Source organism: Xiphophorus maculatus, chromosome 13 (genome assembly GCF_002775205.1).
Source record: "Xiphophorus maculatus strain JP 163 A chromosome 13, X_maculatus-5.0-male, whole genome shotgun sequence".
NCBI lineage: Eukaryota > Metazoa > Chordata > Actinopteri > Cyprinodontiformes > Poeciliidae > Xiphophorus > Xiphophorus maculatus.
Genome location: NC_036455.1, coordinates 9782104 through 9801571, shown reverse-complemented (window position 1 = coordinate 9801571; position 19468 = coordinate 9782104). Strand labels below are relative to the sequence as shown.

Below are 19468 nucleotides of genomic sequence, written 5' to 3'. Positions count from 1 at the left end.
ACAGAAACTTTCCGTGAAACAAACAAACAAAAAACCCCATAAATTTGTAATATTTATGAGTTAGTGAAGTTCCTTTTCAACCTTACACTAACAGACATAAACACGCAGTGAATAAATCGATTTTCAATAATTCTTTGCACCAAAGTTAATAATTAACACGTTTTTACTGAGGCTCTTTAGATGTGTATATATTTGAAATTTTAAATTGACATTTGTGACTGTATACGAAATAGCACCCCCTTCACTTCCGGAGTGCAATGGTCCCATTTCCAAATAAGGTATGAGATGGTCCGTCCCTTTCTGTTTGCTGCAGCGAGTTGTACTTGTCTTATCTTGGCGGCCAGTAAATCGAAACTTAGGCAGGTCAGCTCTATGGCAAGCCGTTTTGACATAAATTCTGTTTTGTCGCCCTTACATTCTTATGTCTAGACGTTTTAGCGATTTAAGATATCTCTAATTATATTTTGACTAGACAAAATACTTATTTGAGATATCTCTACTTACATTCTGATTAGTCGAAATGACGTCAGATTTACCACTGAGCTGTATGGAGACTTCAATTCAAGATATCTACAGTATAATGAATTACTGACTATCTGAAAAACGCATTTCAGATATCTACAATTAAATTATGACTACTCATAAAGTAAATTCAAGGTATCTCGATTTTAGTTTTGACTAGTCATAATTCTAACTAAAGATATCTCAAATGACAACATAATTCAAGATATCTTAAATTTATTTTTGGATAGGAGATATGTAGTTTTGACTAGTGAAAACTAAATTATAGATATCTTAAAAGCAAATAATAACTAGACAAAACTAAATTAAAGATATCTTGAATTGTAATTTTGACTAGTCAAAATTCCTTTTAAGGTATCTCTAAATTAATTAGAGATATCTTGAATAACAGCTTTTCTATTTAAGACATCTTAAATTAACATTCTGACTAGTCAGAATGACATTACTGATATCTTGAATATGTATTATGTATAGTCAAAACTATAGAGAATACATATTCTATATGTATTAGATATCTAGAATGTAATTATGGATAGTCAGACGAAACCGAATTTATGTTAAAACGGCTTGCCATACCAGCGCTGCTTCTAAAGTGGATACCAGCTGAGAGAAACTCTCACACTTTTGCCAGCATCAGAGGAGTGCAGAGGTGGAGAATCACCTAAATTTCCACAAAGTAAACAAAATGGACATTCTCCAGAAGCGACTCTGGTAAGACATGTATTTTATTTATTTCTAATTTGATATTTTAATGTAATGGTATTTTATGAATTACCATAAAAACTTAAAAAAATATTATGTTTGCCTATCTTAACCACTTATTGATTGATTGATTGATTGATTGATTTTATCTTAAACTCATAATAAATATGCATTTTCCTTCCATGAAATAGAGCATACATTTATCTGCAGGGTGCAGGGAAAAGCATAAACATAGCCACGTTCTGCATCACCTTAAAGTTCCTCCAATCACCAGAGAGGGCGCGTTAAGTTTCGTTTTCCAAGAAGCAGAAACTGTTTAAGTGTGAAACCTAAAAACATACACAGCTATCATATCACATGCTTATTTCATGAGTGTGTACTTACTATTAGTTTCATTTCTTCGGTTTGGCTCCCAGTAATTACAGTGGTTAATGGAGGTTTCAATCATAAACAACAACAACAATAAAAATATAAGAAATGGACACTTCACAACAAATGTTTAATCTGTATTATAATACATTCATGAATCCATACAAAATTATATTATTTAAAATCAACTTTTCATATCTCCTGTTGAAAAAAAGACTAAATAATTGCTAATTATTTTTATTATAGTATTTATTCTAGACTTAGATGAGGACAATTTACCATAGATTGTATTGAAATACAGTCTGCGCTTTTCACTTAGTTTAATTATTTTTTGTTGTTGTAATTTTTAATATACAAAACAATACAATGCTTGATGAACTGAAAACTGATATCTTCTTGTGCTATTTTTTTATTTGTTTGTGTGGGTTTTAGGTCTTTCGTGTTTCTACAAGGTATACTTATTGGAAATTTAGTTGGTGAGTACCTGCCTTGGACCTATGGCTGAAATAAAAATAATGTTGTTGTTTTTTCTCCTGTTTTTTTCTGAAGCTAGTCAGGGTTTGATGACAGCAGCAATAGATTCCCAGAAATGTTAGTTAAGAACTGACTGGAATGTGGGAGGAAGCTGGAGTGAGAGATCCCATGCATGCACAGGGAGAACATACTAACTCCTTACATAAAGACCCCTGATTATAATCTGGACCTTGCTGCTCAGTGCTGCCAACTGCGCCACCGTTTCCCAACTGTTATCCTCTTTATATTGTGGTTTATTTTTCACTGTGACATATTTGGAATAAATTGATACAATTTTGAGAAAATATTCTACACTTTGTCAAATAAAAAAAAAATCTAATTTTCACTACCATTCAACTATAAGAGGCAAATACATATATACATATATATTCCAATATTTTGGGAAACAATGTATTTCTATTGAACTTATGCATTTCTTGAAAATTACACAAATGGGTAGTCTGGATCTTTGAGTGTGGAAATCAAACATAAAATTGTAACACATTTAGGTTATCTGCTTTGATTGTCCTTATCAATTAATAAAATATAAGTAAGGAAACACCTTCTGGAAATTTCTCCTGGTCTTCAGATTCTTCAGCTCTGCCCTCCACTGCTAACCCAGTGCCTGTCATGACCCTGGTGGGGAGCCAGGTGGTCCTTCCCTGCAGCTGGAAGGACTCCCAGAAAGAAATGGCAGAGTCCGGCTGCCACATCCAGTGGATGTCTCCGCCATACACCGTGTTCGAACAACTTGGAGAAGACAAGTGGCAGGCGGCGGAGTACGAGGGCCGGGTGGAAGTGCCTCTGGAGAAACTCAACTCCGGGGATTGTTCCCTGATCATCAAGGACGTTCAAATCGGAGACACGGGGAGATACGAGAGCTTCATAGTGGTGGATGGCGTGAGGTCCCAAAAGAGCAGAGTTTTCATTCAGAGTGTCAAATTGTCTGTGACAGGTTAGTATGGGACTAGGAGGGATGCTTTGTTTTTATTTAACAATGCAATCTCACCATCCAAACATTTAGTTTTTCTTCATATTAGAATATTATATTCAAGCTTCTTTTAGACATAAAAGTACAAACATGGATATTTTTATGTATTCTATTTCTAACATCACTCCTTCCTTTAACATAGCATTTCTCTGGTATTCATTCATTTAAAATAGTAAATTTCTACAAAGCTGATTAAAATTGATTTTTTATCATGGGCGCTGTTTTCATCTTTCTCTTTTAATAAATAGCATGATCTCTCTTGGTCTAGTTGCTATGAATGTTAATGTATTTTCTTCGTATTTTGTGTCCGCCACTTTCAGACCACAAATCCCGGAAGGATCTTTACCCAGGGGACGACCTGGTTTTGGAGCTGTACACCCCCCACTCATTTGCAGTGGTCTTCCAGAGCAGGTTAGTTAAAAACCATTTAAAGAAAACTCTTTGATCGGCTCAAGTCAGTGATCAGCAGGATAAATAAAGTAAGAACTTCCACTAGTTTTGGTTTATAAAGGGATCAACTAAGAGTACTATATACTTTAATACACTCATTTTGAATTTTATTTTAAAAAATGAAGATTAGTACCATTTGTTTTGATGGAAAATAAAGAGAAATATTCTTGTAATTTATTCATTGGCGTAAGGAAGTTAATTGAAGATCATAATAGAAAAACCTGCTTGGTGGATCTCCAGTTTGTTTTTTTGTTTAACTGTTTTGCTCCGTGGCAGACAGTGTGATAATTAAATTTTCACACATAACATGAATCCTTCAAATCACAGATTTACTGAGTCACTCAAATTTCTCTATCCAACTGCAAGACACTCACTGGGGTTTTGTTTGTGTCTACACAATATTTTGGTTGCTTAGTAAACTAACCTGTTGTTACTAAAACATGCTTGATTATTATAAATAATCACACAGTGCAACAGCTTTAGGATTTTGGAGATAAAACTAAAGCAGAGTGAAGCTTATTGTTTGGTTTTGTTCGTACACAAACGTGCTTGGGTTTCTCAGCACTTTCAGCCTCCAGAAAACAATTTCCACAATAAAGCTCATCTTGTTTTCATTTTTTCTCATGTTGCACAGGGACAGTTCAGAATGGGTGAACTTGTGGAAGAGAGGGGATGAAAACAATGAACGCATGGAAAAACATCATCAGCTTGAACAATTAACGATAAAGAATCTTCAATACTCTGATGAAGGAATATACAAAGTTTTGGATGAGGGCGACCTCTCTGTCAGCACCATGCAGCTGTACATAACGGGTGAGAGCGCAGCTTCCTGTGAACAATGTGAAGTTTAGATTTTGGTATTAAACTTCAAATTAAAAGTTAAAATTGATCATATTTATTACTTACCTATGTAAATGTATGTTTTGCATATGTTTTGTCTTAACGAGTAGTTTAATATCAACCATCATCTGCACCATGATCATTTTCAGTATTTCTGCTTTCAGAAAAATCCCCGTCATCGAGAATCCAAGAAAAGCAGGAACAAATTCTGACAGGTGAGAATATGAAATTTCAGAAATCAAAACAGTCAGTGACCTTTGCACTTTCAGAACAACCAACTGAGAGTCTTGGTTTTGTTTCCAAGCAGCAATAATTTTCATCCAGCAGAAGTAAAAATATCTATTGTCAAAAAGCATGATAGCAAACCAATGGGGTTAAGTCTATTTTATAGTTGTTATGTCTCATTGTCAAATGCCAATATATATGTTTCTCATACAAACACATCACACACATATAAGTGATTCCTAAAGCAAGCACTTTGACCTAAAATAATATATATCTGTTCTATCTTTTCAGATGCTGCAGCTACAAGCAGCTGTTCAGCTCTTCTCTTGTCTGTTCTGCTCTCGTGTTACCAAATTCTTCTTCTTCACTGAGACATATTTTTCTGCCGTGTAACTATCAACAACATCTACAGAATTTAGCACTCTATGACCAGCAGAGAGAGAAGATTTGTAAGTAGGAGAAGTAACAACAAGCCTTGCAATCCTGCGCATGACTGTAATCCTGAAACACTTTCATTTATAGTCTGTTCCATTTCTGATGCTCAACATTTTGTAGATATCATTGTGTGTTTTTAAATTGATCATTTGCTTATGTGCTAGAGTTCTCTTTCATGTCATTCAAAAGAACCATCTTGTAGTTTATGTTAATGGAAAATATTCCTGTGTTATGACAATCCCTTTTACTATTTAATTAATCAAAAGTCACTGATAATAGGCTATTTTGCAACTTCTCAAAAAAAAAAAACCCATAACTACAATAAATAAAATATGTCAAAGCTGCCAATCAACTTAAAAAGATGCAGACTGATCCATTAGTTAATTTCAACAAGTAAAAACAAAGACCTAAGACCTGTATTAGGGGAGCTTTCATCTGTCTAGCAGCAGAAACGTTCTTTTTTATATATTCTGTTTCGCACATTTGCACATTATTCTTTGAGCTATTGGAAATGTTTGGTTCCAGTTACAACATTTTGTGAACCACTGCTTGCAACATGATATAGTTCTGTTTGATATTGTTGTTATATCTATGAAAGATAAAGATAGACATAATTCTTTTTATGTCTACATATTTAATCTACCCAACATGTAGCTTTTAGAGGGTGTTTTGGTCTTTTCCCTCCTTTCTGGTAAATTCTAACTCTTTATAATCAATTGAAAATTTAGACTAATCAACATGAGAAACCTAGCTATTGTTCTAGTTTATAAAAAAGGGTTGTTAGTTTTGACGTGTGGTTTTATTACATGGTTATAAGCAGTTAATTTAGCAAAAACACAAGTTGGCTGGACAGAGAGGCTGAAGCTACTGACTATTCTGAGAGGCCAAGAACAGAGGGGACCTCTATGGCCTTAAAACAAATCCCAGAAAAGTCAGTGGTTCACGTGAACACCCCTTCATCAACTTTTCAATCAACATGTCAAACGGTTCTTTACATAAAAGCTAAGTAACATAGGAAACGGAAGTTGGCAATGCATCATCAATATTCATCTTTGTGAAACATTCTGAGAACAGAAAGCATGTGTGGTGTGACAGAGAAATTGACAAAAAATATTAGGGAGTAAAAAGTTAAACCCTTATTTTTTTTATTATTTCTTAACACCCATTGCTACAGAGCCCCTAAAGGGACACTGAAGGAAGAAATAAACTTTCTCATACGCACCACATACTTTCTTATACATACCAGATAGCATCTCTTGCCCATCAGATAGCATCTTGTGCAACCAGATACTTTCTCGTGCACAACAAACAATATCTGGTGCGCATGAGAAAGTTTATTTTTATATTTTCCTTCAGTGTCTTTCAAGGGGCTCCGTACATTGCTTTCTTTCTGACTTGAAGTGAAATACTCATAGTTTCTGTTCTCAGCATGTTTCACTTATGAAGATCGTTGGTGATGCACTGCCTCCTTCCACCGTCTCCATTGTAAAAAAAAAAAAATCTTTAGCTCCCTTGTAAGCACAATAATGGTATAAAGGTTCAGAAAATAGCGTTTCAATAAACTACTGACACCTTTTTCAGAATAGAGATTTTTTTTTAATGCAGTAGAAGTCCATTTTGATCTTGGTGCCTCTCGAACAAGTGGTTAGCTTCAGCCTCTGTGATGACTGATCTGTTTTCATTTGAAACAATAATAATTAAAAAAAAAAACTACAAATGACAAGAAGTGCTTGTACCTTTTTAACAAAACGTTACTTCCAAAATTCAGATCTCTCCATCTAACAATCAGATATTTCACAGTGAAAATTTGTTTATGGAAATTCTTAATCCAGTTGAACGAATATGTAGAATCATAATCTCATTGAGACTGACATAGTCTAAAACCTCTCTAACAGAGTTTAAAAGACCAATAAAATAATTCACCAAAACTATGGCTTCAAAATGTTAATTCTTTTTTGAGTTGTACCAACTTGTGATTTTATTAAAAAAATAACTGTTAAAAATTATAAACAACAAAGCTTATTCAAAATTGTTTCTTGACCGTATTTGTAGAAAACGTTTAAAACAAATAAAGCTTCATATCTGTAAAAATTATTTATTATTTAATTGAAATCTCAAATAAAGAAATTAAAAAAAAAACTTGTTTTGCTCTTTATTCATTTTTAACTCATTCAGAATGTTGGTTACATGGGAATGGCTTAATACACACATTCACAGGAACAGATGCAACACAAAGGGCAAAGAAACGAGGACATGCTGCAACTTGAATAATCTTTTTATCCAGGACTTCCTTCACAATGAATACAATACATCCAATACATTGCCTGTCTCTTTGTGAACAAGTCAGGTTTAGTAAATGGTTAAGGAGGGATCAGAATCATGTTAATTAAAATAGGTTGGAATCTCAAATCTTCAGAAAATATTACTCGGTTAAATCACATGAGAATTGATCCGTTTCTGTCTATAATTTATCAAGATATTAAATATGTTGTTGACAAGTATGGAATGAGAGCAGGCTGGGACTAATAGACGTGTTGATAAAAGCAGTTGGGTTTTTCCAAAGATTAATGCTTTTAGGAGATAAAGTCCAAAGATTGATTGTTCTAAACAAAGATAAGAGATGCTCATTGACTTTTAAATTCAATCCTATAACAATAGGATTTGCTGACATGACAAAAATACAGCTACCTTAAGGGTCAACGCCCTTTCAAAGTACTTTGAAGGGGCTTTTCTCGACCTAGTGCAGTGTTATAAATCACAAACAAATGCAAGTGTTTCTTCCATGTTAGGAGAGCAAGATTGTGGGCTTTTTCCAGAGAAAATCATACTTTCCTTCATATACGTCCACAAAATAACTGAATCCATACTTTCAGCCACACAAATGTCCATTTGCTGTCACAGTAAAGTCCTTCCAGTGTTTCATAATTGCACCCAAATATTTTGTTCAACTGTTTAAATAAATAGTGGGAAAAATATAGTAACATTTAATTTAATTCCTCTGTAATCTAAATTTGGATGATAATTTAAATGCACAGATTTAGCAACTGGCTGAATGATCGAAATATTGGTAGTTTACGTTAATATCAGCAACGTTTACACCAAAGTTGCACACTCAATCGGGGGACATTTTGGTTATGTTTAAATGAAGGTTCTTAATTTTCCAAGTTCACAGGCACAAAATGTGTGTTTTGCAGTTTCTTCAGAGGAATGTATGCAAAAGTTCAATGATGAACAGTCAGACGTTGATATGAAACCTCCTCCTCTGTAATCTGTGTTGCAACTTGTGTCACGTGGAAAAAAAGAAAGACTGAGGACATTCAGACTTCAATGAGGCTGAAAAAGGAATGACGAAATGAGCTTAGATGGGTCATCCTTTCCAGGTTGCAGCTCAGCGTTTTAGCGACTCTCCCACTCGTTAAAAATTGGGTTTGTGCTTCTTCACCTCGACCATGAGATGGTGGAGGTTGATGAGCTCTGAGCGGACGGCCAGGCTGCGGAACGTCGGCTGGTTCAGAACCTTATGAAAGCCGTGGTAGTATTGGATGAGTTGAGTCAGAGCGCCCTGCAGGGCAGGATAAAGAGCAAGAGTTTGTAAAAGTTTGCAAAATGACTTTGTGCAGCGCTCCTTTCCTCCTACATGGGCGCTTCAACATTGCTTTCCTATTTGTCTACTTGAAGTGGATGTGGAGTGGAAATAACAAACAGAATACTTTGCTCATACCACATATTTGTTCTTTGACATTAATTAAATCGAAACAAATTTTGGATATTTTGGAATAAGCATGGTCTGTCAGTCCAGAGGTTTAGAGAAATACAAGATCATGTAGAAACATTTTCTTTCTTCTCAGTAATTAATGTATGTTTAACAAGAAGGAAATACACTTAAATAATTTTCTTTATACAGGTGATGCACTTGTACCGCTGAAATTTATATGGTGTATTTCAAAAGACAAACAACCGCTTTATTCTCGCTGTCTGACACTCAGATCACCCTGCCGATAAATGTTCTATAGCACTGAGATCTGAGTTTTGTGATGGCAACTTCAAATGACTTCAAATGATTTTGTTGACAAACTTACATAAATTCTACATGATTTGTTTTCTCAGGATGAAATTTTGTGCTGTGCACCAGTCCTTCCTACAGCAAAACACCCACATAAAATGATAGTGCCACGCCCATGCTTCAAAACTGCACTTCCTCCAAATGAAATGGTCAATATGCCAAACATTTCAGCATGATCATGCTGAACATTCTGCACTAGAGGAATCAGACACTAGTGCTTGTTTGGATAACATACTTGTTTAGTTGCTCACCTGTATGATGCTGGTTCCATTTTTAAAGTTAGTGAAGGACCTCATGACATCTTGACTCATTGACTCCACTGACTGCTTCCAGGTGCTGGAAAACCCTCGGACCAGCTGAGTGATCCGAGCTGCACACAAACACTTCTGTTACGCACTGCAAGCATTTTATTCTTTCTCTATTTGTCTTCTGAGGAAGAAATGGGCAGTATGGTTAGGTTTCCTTGCATTCTCTGCTTTATGCTGAACTTAGGCCAGTTTTCTGTCTGACTTTACATATGGCAGAAACACTTATGAGACTGTGGTTGTCGGGGGAAATGATGTGGTTGAAAAGACAAAACACAAAGGATGCAGAAAGCTGAACTTACCATTTCTACACATTTGGACAGATGAGACATAAAACTGCAAGGACAGTGGAAAGCTAAGGAGGAAGTTCCACATTGCTCAGTAAAACAAAACTGAAGGCTGAAATGAAACAAACATCTAGGTGTATTCCAATCATCTTTAGAGTGAAGAAGAGCATGAGACCAGAACGGAGTGATCTTTGACAATCCCTCATGAGAAGGTATTCAAAACAAGTAACAACCAAAATAAGCAATAACCCAAATAAGCCATGTTTGTATTATAGTTACATAAAATACATATGTGACAACCAGAAATGATCTGAAATTTGTGTAAGGCATTTAAAGTTCCCAAAATCTAAAATAACCACTAAAACCCTTCAACATTTAAAATGGCATGGTTTAGTTTTAGGAGAAATGCACAGTTTCCTTTTGTCATGAAACCTTAACAATAGCGGCCATAAAGCCTCGAGAGTACAAACTGTTCTGGGTGTGGCTAGCAGCTCTGTTCTGTTCCATCTTCAGCCCTTCGCATAAAGTCATTTCTACATCTGAAACATTTCTCTCACCTTCCTCATTCTTCAGTCGATCTAGCTGCCCTTTCTCCATCAGTGCCTCAGCCTCCTTCACGAAGGCAATCATCCCCCCAAAGGGAGGAGACAGAATCTCCTCGATAAACTCCTGCGAGGTGGGGACGGAATAAAAAACAGGGAGGAATATTTAAAAGCTCAGTTGCTTGAAGCGAAAGCTTAAAGGCATAAAACAAGCTTAAAGCTTATTATTGTGTTACATAATAATGTGTGTGCAATAATGTGCTGAGAAACAGTATTCCTACTGCTTTTCTATTGTTTGAATTCAATCACAATGGAAGGTTTTCAAGACTTAACAGTGTGTTTAGGGTCATGCCACAACAGCCCAAATGTAATTAAGTATGGAATTTCACTAGGCCCCTCCAACCAGCATTTCTTTAAAAGTTGTTTTTTTTTTGGTTTATTGTTCTGCTACATAATCCAAGTGTGCTTAACTGAAGTTGTTCTATGTACTTTTGTGACTTCCTAGAGGGAGTTTGTGATGCACCAATTGAGTAATTGGGAAGTTTCACCATAGTTACATATTTTGTCCAGTTTGGCTGGAACTGCTTCAGAGCACAGCCTTAGAAATAGCTTTGCAGCTCTTTCCGGATGTATAACTTTGCTTTCTCATCTGTTCTTGAATATCTTTAGCTAAAAACATGATGTGCTGTCTTTATCATCCATTGCAGGAAGGTCTCTTCATCCTCTTCCTGCTCCCAAACATATTGTCATTCTCATCTGTGGAAACCTCCTCTAGATACAAAGGGATTTTAGTCTTTTTTTAAAGCTACAAAAGACAAGCTTCTGTCAGAAAAGTCTTTAAAAAAAGCCTTTCTTAAAGGATTTTTTTAGCCTTTAAAGAAAAGGCAAGGCAAGGATTTTTTGCCTGCTTCATGTTGTATTTAAGCAATGTCCTTGTTTGAAATGTCTGGGAGTGGCAAGTGAAATTGAACCAAAAAGTCAATTACTTTTTCACATGCTTGTTTTATTGCTTTTTAAAAATTGTTTTACTATTTCCAATAATTTACTTTGTGGAAAAACATATATTGGTGTTGATATAAAAACAATTTCTGGTCATTTTAAGGATACAGATGAAGAATGGTCCCCAACATTCCTTCAACCTTCAATAATGTATTAACTTTTTCTAATCCCACTTTAATAACTACTGCCATGTCTTTAGAGTTTTTCCTCTGCTTGATGCAAACCAATGATGTGACTCTTCTTAAACAGACTAACATCTTTTCTACGAGCAGAGGATGCATGTTTAAAATTTTTTTTTAGATTGTTATAAATAACTATAAAAAATAAATATAAATTATATGCCTTAAATATGCAAAACTAATTTATTAAACAAAAGTGTGTTAATTGAAAAAAGTGTAACTAAATACCCACCTCTTGAAATATTTTCATGGATTCTTTTAATTATAAGTGTTAATAATTAGAAGTTTAGTTATACATATTAATTTAATGTGTTGTGAAATAAAAATAATCAGATTTTACCTGCGTTCTAGCAAGGAGCAACTGTTGAAAACTTTCCACCTCTTTACTGTCATCTGCTGCCCTCTCCTGGACAGGTTAGAAAACAACAACAACCTAATCAGAATTGACAAGTGAAAACGAAAACAAATACTAAAAATATTCTAGTACAAAAGAAAAGATTTGTGTTAGATTAAAAAAACAAATACAGAACCTTTTGTGCCCTGCAAATCATCAAAGCAGATTACAGAGCAAACATCATTAACACTAAATACGGAGTAATTCTCACCATCAGGACACTGAGCATCATGTCGTAGTTGTTGATGAGGAAGATCAGCTGATCTCTCCTGGAGGGAAATTCTGCCGCCATCTTCAGCACAAAGTTTTCAACCTCAACCTGCAAAGAAAAATTATGTGTCTATATATATATACATATACTGTATGTATGTAATTAACTGGGGTTTTTTTGTTTGATTTACTCCATTGCAAAAACCTGCTAAACAACCTCAACTGAGAAATTTCAAACTGACCAATATTTCTTCGTAATTTAAAATTCTGAATAATTTTTCTCTCTCCACTTGTATACCACATCAAACTGAAATACTTTTTTGGCAGCAGATAATCATAGAATAAATATTGTGTGAATGCATGTGTGTGTGTTACCTGCAGCTGGCCCAGCAGAGTGTTGGTCCTCTCATTAGGAAATGTTTGATTGATGCTCACAATGGCGGAGGAAAATTCTGCATATCGCCGAGTGATCTGAAATTAGAAAACATAAACTCACACCACAAAACATTTTTTGATATACTTTTTCTTCCACTCAACTTTCCATTAATATGGATGGATAAAGTAGTCTGAACAACCAGGTTTTTTAGCAAGAGCCTTGCTAAAGAACCTTTGTCATTCCAGCAATTTATATGCATTAATATGGAAATAATAGAACATTTTTCTATTAAAAATCCAGTTTTTTGTTTTTGCTCTTACTTGCATACAAACAGAATCTTGCAGATTTTCGTTAGCTGTAAGTCATAAAAACTACTAAACACTGTGATTTTATGGAATATATGGATTTCACTTTTAGAATATAATTACTGAAATAAATAAAATGTTGATTACATTAAATTTTACTGCAATGCACCTACATAACTTTCTTTATACCAAATCACACATCTCATAAAATGTAATTATAAAGCTGGAACCATAACCGATGCAACAGCTTCACTATGATTGAGGCCAGGAGCCGTGGTCTTCGTGTGTGAACACATACGTAGTGTGGTCTGGTGTCCAGCACTCCCAGTTTCTGAGGGTCCGTGTTTCTGATGCTCTGGATATTCATCTCCAGAATGAGTTCAAACCTCGGCCACAGCAGCTCCAACACGGTGTCCCAGTACCTGAGAAACAATCACAACTTCTTCAGGTGATTTTAGAAATATAAAGAATAACGCAATCATATGTGCATCCCCCCAGTTGTTCTTGTAAGAATGACTCCAATGAAAGTAAGAAAATAAATAAAAACATAAATCCATATGACGTATTTTTAATTTCAATGTGAAACTGACTTGTCAAGAGCAGGGATGGTCCTCTTCGCTGTGATGGCTCTGAATCTGAGGATGATATGGATGCAGAGAAAGATAGCGATGCTGTCGTAGCAGTCTGACACGTAGGTGGACATGCTCTTCTGCAGGCAGACACAGAGAACAAGATCACTAAAGTTTTAGGTGTGTAGTGTATTAGGCAAAGTGAAGTAAATAAATAACCGCTTGCCCAGGTTGGAATTGTAAATGAAAACTATAAACACGAGATAAAAAAAATAAAATAAATTAAAAAAGCTAAAACTACAGATTTATAGATCAGATAATAAAAGCCTGTTCATGCATTATTAAGATATGTTTTCCATTTTGGCAAATTAGGCTTACATACACGAACAAAAACACCAATAGGTGCATTGAGTAAAATATAAAACAAAAGTGTGTGCACTCTACAGTAGGATGAAACCCATACAACTATACAACTGGAGATAAAACAGATGTCCATACCATGAACATGCTGAGAGTTTTCCCCATGATGCAGTTGAAAAGGTCGAGGGCCGAGTTTCCAGTCACCATGAAAAAGTCACACAAGAAGAGGTATTCTCTGCAGCTGTTGTCCAGCAGGGCATAGTGCTGGCTGCGGAACAACGTCTCATACGGATACTGGGGAACAGACAATTAACAGATTACAGTACAATGTTTCTTAGCCCTAAGCAGAAATGATGCTAAAATACTAATATTTACATTACAAACACCATTTCCTACCCCTGCTTAAATATTGACTTTTATGGCAATATTTAAGAACATTTATCTTTCTGAGTTTATGTTACAAAATAAGGATATAATTATAGTCAATTAATCCTTTGAGAAAAATGAAAATTTTATATTTGTAGGAGAACAATTTATTGGAATGTACAAACAATGTATATTGTGACTCATATCACAGTATTACTGATCATTTATCGCTTATAATGCAGCCAGTGTTAACCTTGTATATAATACAAGGAGTATTTTCACAGTTTGAATAAAATCAGTTTTTGTTTTTAATTTAGATTGTAATTTTAAACGTGTGCTCACCCTGCTGTCCCCTCTCTGAGCTGTATGTGGAACCAGGATGGGACCCTCCAGCTCTGCTGGACTCAATATTGCCCCCCTCTGGCCCAAAGTGAAAATGGTGTTCCTGCTCTTTAAAGACGGTTTGGAGAAAAAACCTGCAGCTCAAAGTCAAGGCTCATTTAAACTGGGCATCGGTACATCAATGCTGTCCTGTGTCCAACTGACAGTCATGCAGTTGGAGTTCTTCTGATAGAAACACTTCAGATCAATTGAGCTTAACATATTAAAACTTTTTACCTTAGCTGACAACATTCATACAGAGGAAACCGTTTACAGAAACTCCTCAACATAAAACACAAACAGTTAAATGTCATTCATAGATGAGGACATAACGAGCCAATGTATGAAAATTCAGTAAAAAAACTAAACACTTTATTCTAAAAGGTGACTTAAATGTGCTGAACTTGTAGGATCAAGGTTACACTTCTAGTTTATGTGTGCCTGTAGCAGAACATGGTACAAGATTTTATATGTTTTGTTTTATAAAATAAATGATCATTTTTGCTGTATGAAAATGAAACTCTTTCTAAAAACAAAATAATTTACAGTATTACTTACCTAAGAGAAACTATGTTTCATTTTCTTCTAATGTAATTTGAATGTTTCATTTTTCATGAGCAAACACAACCATGCATAAAGACAGAAATTGAAGGATATCTTTCTTAGCTGTATCTTCCACTCCCATCAGGTCATCTTTGTCTGCTACCTCCTCATACTGAAACAGAGCAGAAAAACAAATTCTAATATAAAATAAAACCCTTTAAATAAAATGAAGGGTAGTAAAAGGACAAGAGCTTAGTGCTTTCCCACATCCTGACAGTCTGGGATGTGTGGTGGACCAAATACAAAAAGTAATGAAGCAGAGATGAACTTATGGAGGTCACATCACACGCTTGTGATTTTTCTTAATGGATCCACTGACCTGCACTTTGAGGAGCCGGCCACTGTAGGACTTGAAGTAACTGTAGTAAATCTTGCTCATAGTGTCCACATACTCGTCCCTGATCTCCTTGGCAACGGTTCTTTCATTAGCCAAAAGAAACTGATAAAAAAATCTGCAGCAGGACAGTCAGAAGGACAACCATCAGCCATTTTCACTCATTTTAGAATATGGAATAAATAGAAAAAGGATGTGGTCTTTTGTTCAACTTAGACATTTTAGCTGCTTTGATGGTTTAATTTTTATGTAAATTTGGAATGACCCTTTTCAAAAGCCACCATAAAGTAGAAAAGTACACACCTGTATTTCAGCAGAGTATTTTGTGGGATCTGATAGTTTGTCATTGGTTTCCTGAAGGAGTAGATCTTCTGAAGAATAAACTCTCTGATCTTTGAGACTGCCTGAGGGGGAGAGAGTTCAGTTTACTCACTGTGAAAAACATTGTAAAAGAATCCTAGAGGAGTTCAACTTATACAAATACAACTAAACTCATACGGGGTTCAAACAGTTCCTTTGAACATTTGACAAATGAGTTAAAAAGTTATGTACATATATTACTACACCCTGAAACAAGTGTTTCCTTATGCAGCAAGAGTACATTTAAAGCAATGACTGAAAAGCAAACAACATGAATGAATGATGTATGTGAGAATGTGGCTTTATTTTTTTTACCAGTTATTTGTTATGTCTTACATTATGTGTGAATTGTGAGACAGTTATTTTTTGTTTTTAAGCATATGCACTGACTGATGGCACTTTTTAAATTTCGTTATTCTTGTGACAATGACAATAAAGATCTATCTATCTATCTATCTATCTATCTATCTATCTATCTATCTATCTATCATGAACATAAAAGAACTGAATTTACTGCTGTGACGCAAGGAGTAACAAAACATAAAATACATTTCCACTCTCTCTGGGGTTTACCTTGAGTTTGAGGCGATCAACAATGTCCTGGATGTCAGAGCAGGCCAAAGTTTCTCTGAAGCTCAGCTCTTTGGCAAAGTTGATCTTTGTGTTGAGCTCATGGAGCTGCTCAAGAAATTCCTGCTCCGTCACTGGACTTTCCAGGATGGTGCTGCAATGACAGAGGACAACATCAAGCCGCTTGTAGTAGTTTTTTAGTCGCTCATTTTTAATACAACATCCCTATTTTTCTTATTCTAATTTTGTCATGAAGCAACATGAAAATTAATTAAGGCTTTCCAAACTGTTGTCTGTATGCTCAACATGATTGAAATTATTCTGTTTTAAACTTACGAGATCATGACTCCGGGCACCACTAGCTCGTCCACCAGCTGGCTGAGGTGGCTGCGTACGGCCTGCCTGTTCTTCAATCGGACGTTCATACTGACTGACTGCTGCTGCAGGGTCTGGATCTCACTGCTGATGGAGGAAAGGTCACTCTGAAAGCCACTCAGCATACCCTCCATTCGCTAAGAAAGAAAAGAAAAAGCAACCTATTAAAAATCTGTAACTCAAGAACTGGAAAGATGTTTTAACTAATCTTTTTCTAGTTATATGAAATAGCTACACACTAAGAAAAATGTGGAAATGGAACATTTTTCTATTAGATGTACTGTGGATAGGTGCTATATAAATAAACTGTGCTTAAGTATGGTCTCACCTCCAGTATGGAGTCACACGCAGTAATCTGGTTGTGCAGAAGAGCAATGTTTTGACTTTCCTTAATGTCTAACATAAATGTGCTCAGGATGGAATTTTGCATTGTTGAAAAAGTAAAACAATTCCAAGTCTCACAAGAGTTCAGTAAACAATTCAATGAAATGTTAGTTTATTAATTGACCATTTAACAGACTCACGGATTTAGTCATAGCCTATATCTCGCTTCAAACGTGTTTGACATTGATACAACGTGAGGGCCAGTAAGTTCTAAAATTTAAAGGATACAATCTTTGATGGAGGCCTGTTCGATCCTCTGCAGCTCCGCCTCCACCTGCTTAGAGTACTGACGTAGGTCAACACCCTGAAAACAGACACAAAGAGAAGAACTGAACTATTAGAAAACATGGTTATTATTGGCTTCATGTAAAAAGATGTCCACCTCAGAGTTACATTGTAAAATAGAGCATGTTAAAAGTAACTGCTTCATTTGTAGAGGGTTTTTCAGACCACGTGTATTCTGGCTGATGAGCAATCTGAGATGATTCAGGACATTAGAGAACATGTTCATTTAGCAGTTTGGATTAAAACAAATTACATTTGTGTACAACAATATACTGCATAGAGGCCAGAAACTACAAATGAACAGTGTAGTTACACCAAATATTTTGTGCTTCTGGTTTGTGAAAAAGAATACATACTGGACCAGGTAATGCAACAGCAAAGTGAAAGTGACTGAGACACAATAATGAATGCCTTCTTTCTTGAGTGTACACTTTATTCAAAATATAAAATTCAGAAATAATAAAGAAGTAAGTAATTGTCACAGTAACAGGTGTTATCCTTTGGCCATTTAAATCTCTACAGTGGAGAAATGAGGAGGATTAATAGCCAGGTCAGTTTAAACATTTAAGTTGTATATTTGATACAAATGTGTTATGTTGTTTTTACCGTTTTAAGAGCTTCTTTCACAAGATCATCTTCCAAGTTTGCCTGAATATGAGCTGCAGGAGGAAAGATATAATAATTAAGAAAAATTTTGTAGAAATCTGAGATCAAAAAGACTTTTTAAGACAAAAACTCATCCTCCAAACTTGACTGAAAATGTTTAAATAAGTGTATAGCAACAGCTAAAATATGAAAACATGCCAATGAGAGACTTTAAGAGTTCAGATAAAATCAAATACAGATTCTGTTAGCAAGGAAAAAGAATGAAACAGAACTTAAGATCGCAGAGACCAAGTTGCAAATGTTTAGTGATGAGATAATATGTTTACAGACCAATTATGTATGAACGCTGCATTACTAAATACTGTTTCATAAGGAAAACGATAAATGAGCAAAACTAGTTTATTTTGGGACTGTGAACTTATTTCAGAATGAAAAGGTGCTTAAATATGAACATACAATAACAAATGTTTATCCCTTGTGAACTAAAAAAAGGTTGGAGCAATATAGTAATGAACCACAGTCTTACTGTCCACTTCGTCCAAGATAAACTCATCAGTGGTCAGGTCCAGTTCTCCCAAGTTAAGGTTAGTGATGTCTCCATCAGTTTTCTAGAGAAAAATAAAGATATAGATATTTCAGAAAAGAATCTCTAAGGCAGGGGTGTCAAACTCCAGTCCTCAAGGGCCGGTGTCCTGCAACTTTTAGATGTGCCTCTGCTGCACCACACCTGAATAGAATAATTAGGTCATTAGCAAGGCTCTGGAGAACTGATCTACGCAAGGAGGAGGTAATGTAGCCATTTCATTCCAGTGTTTTGTACCTGTAGCACATCTAAAAACTGTAGGACTGCGGCCCTTGAGGACTGGAGTTTGACACCTGTGCTCTAAGGGTTTCATCTCATTTAGTGAAACTTGTACTTGTGCAGTGCGAGGTATTCAAAGTATAGAAGACACCACCAAATGTTTATCACAGTGAAAATCTCACCTGACTTGCAACACCCTCAATTGTCTGCTCTAGTTAGGTTTTCGTTGTTTGGAATCAACATGGTAATTAATCAAGTTGTCGGTCAACAACTGATTGATAGTTAGCATTTAATATCTTGGTTTTATCATCAAACTAGGTGCTCCACAGTTTGACTAGACAGTTTGAAGCCTGTTAGGGAAATGCTAGCAGGTGCTATTATTGTCCAAAGCTATTCTGAATATTTAACTGAGTTCCCTCAAAAAAGGCTATCGAGTCAACTAAATAAACTGTCACCTCGTCCTGTAGATACGCCATGGCGATTTGTGTTTGGTTTCCAGTTATGTTTACGTCGGCTTCAATAATACCAGCAGGTACTCCCTCCGCCATTGCGGCGAATTTATGCTAACGTAGAGGATAGAAAGGAAAACAAAAACACAAATGCAACCAATACATTGGTTCCGCTTACAGATATCAGCCATGAAAAAGCATTTAACATTTTTATAAACCTAGTAAGGTATATGGCTTCAGAATGGCGAAATTGTTTTTATACAGATAAAATAACTGTAACATGTATATAATTTATGTTTTCGTAAATTGGCTTTCAG

At 35.4% G+C, this 19468-nt stretch overlaps 2 protein-coding genes across 2 annotated transcripts; one reads left to right on the top strand and one right to left on the bottom strand.

Moving 5' to 3' along the window:
• Nucleotides 1–1137: 1137 nt before the first annotated feature.
• LOC102225894 lies at nt 1138–5378 on the top strand. Its single transcript, XM_005804724.2, has 7 exons — nt 1138–1233; nt 2026–2069; nt 2696–3061; nt 3418–3508; nt 4182–4360; nt 4552–4602; nt 4904–5378. Exons 1-7 carry the CDS (start codon nt 1208–1210, stop codon nt 4981–4983), a joined length of 837 nt encoding a protein of 278 aa, XP_005804781.1. The 5' UTR covers nt 1138–1207; the 3' UTR covers nt 4984–5378.
• Nucleotides 5379–6673: 1295 nt separating this feature from the next.
• On the bottom strand, nt 6674–19293 carry vps52 (VPS52, GARP complex subunit). Its single transcript, XM_023345225.1, has 20 exons — nt 19158–19293; nt 18427–18508; nt 17901–17953; nt 17238–17313; nt 16954–17021; nt 16587–16762; nt 16254–16404; nt 15624–15724; nt 15306–15438; nt 15041–15098; nt 14345–14478; nt 13775–13930; nt 13298–13416; nt 13006–13129; nt 12402–12497; nt 12028–12135; nt 11763–11828; nt 10260–10371; nt 9362–9480; nt 6674–8609 (listed from the first exon to the last, which is right to left on the bottom strand). The coding sequence occupies exons 1-20, from the start codon at nt 19248–19250 to the stop codon at nt 8463–8465; spliced, it is 2172 nt and encodes a 723-aa protein (XP_023200993.1). The 5' UTR covers nt 19251–19293; the 3' UTR covers nt 6674–8462.
• Between the last annotated feature and the right edge of the window lie 175 nt (nt 19294–19468).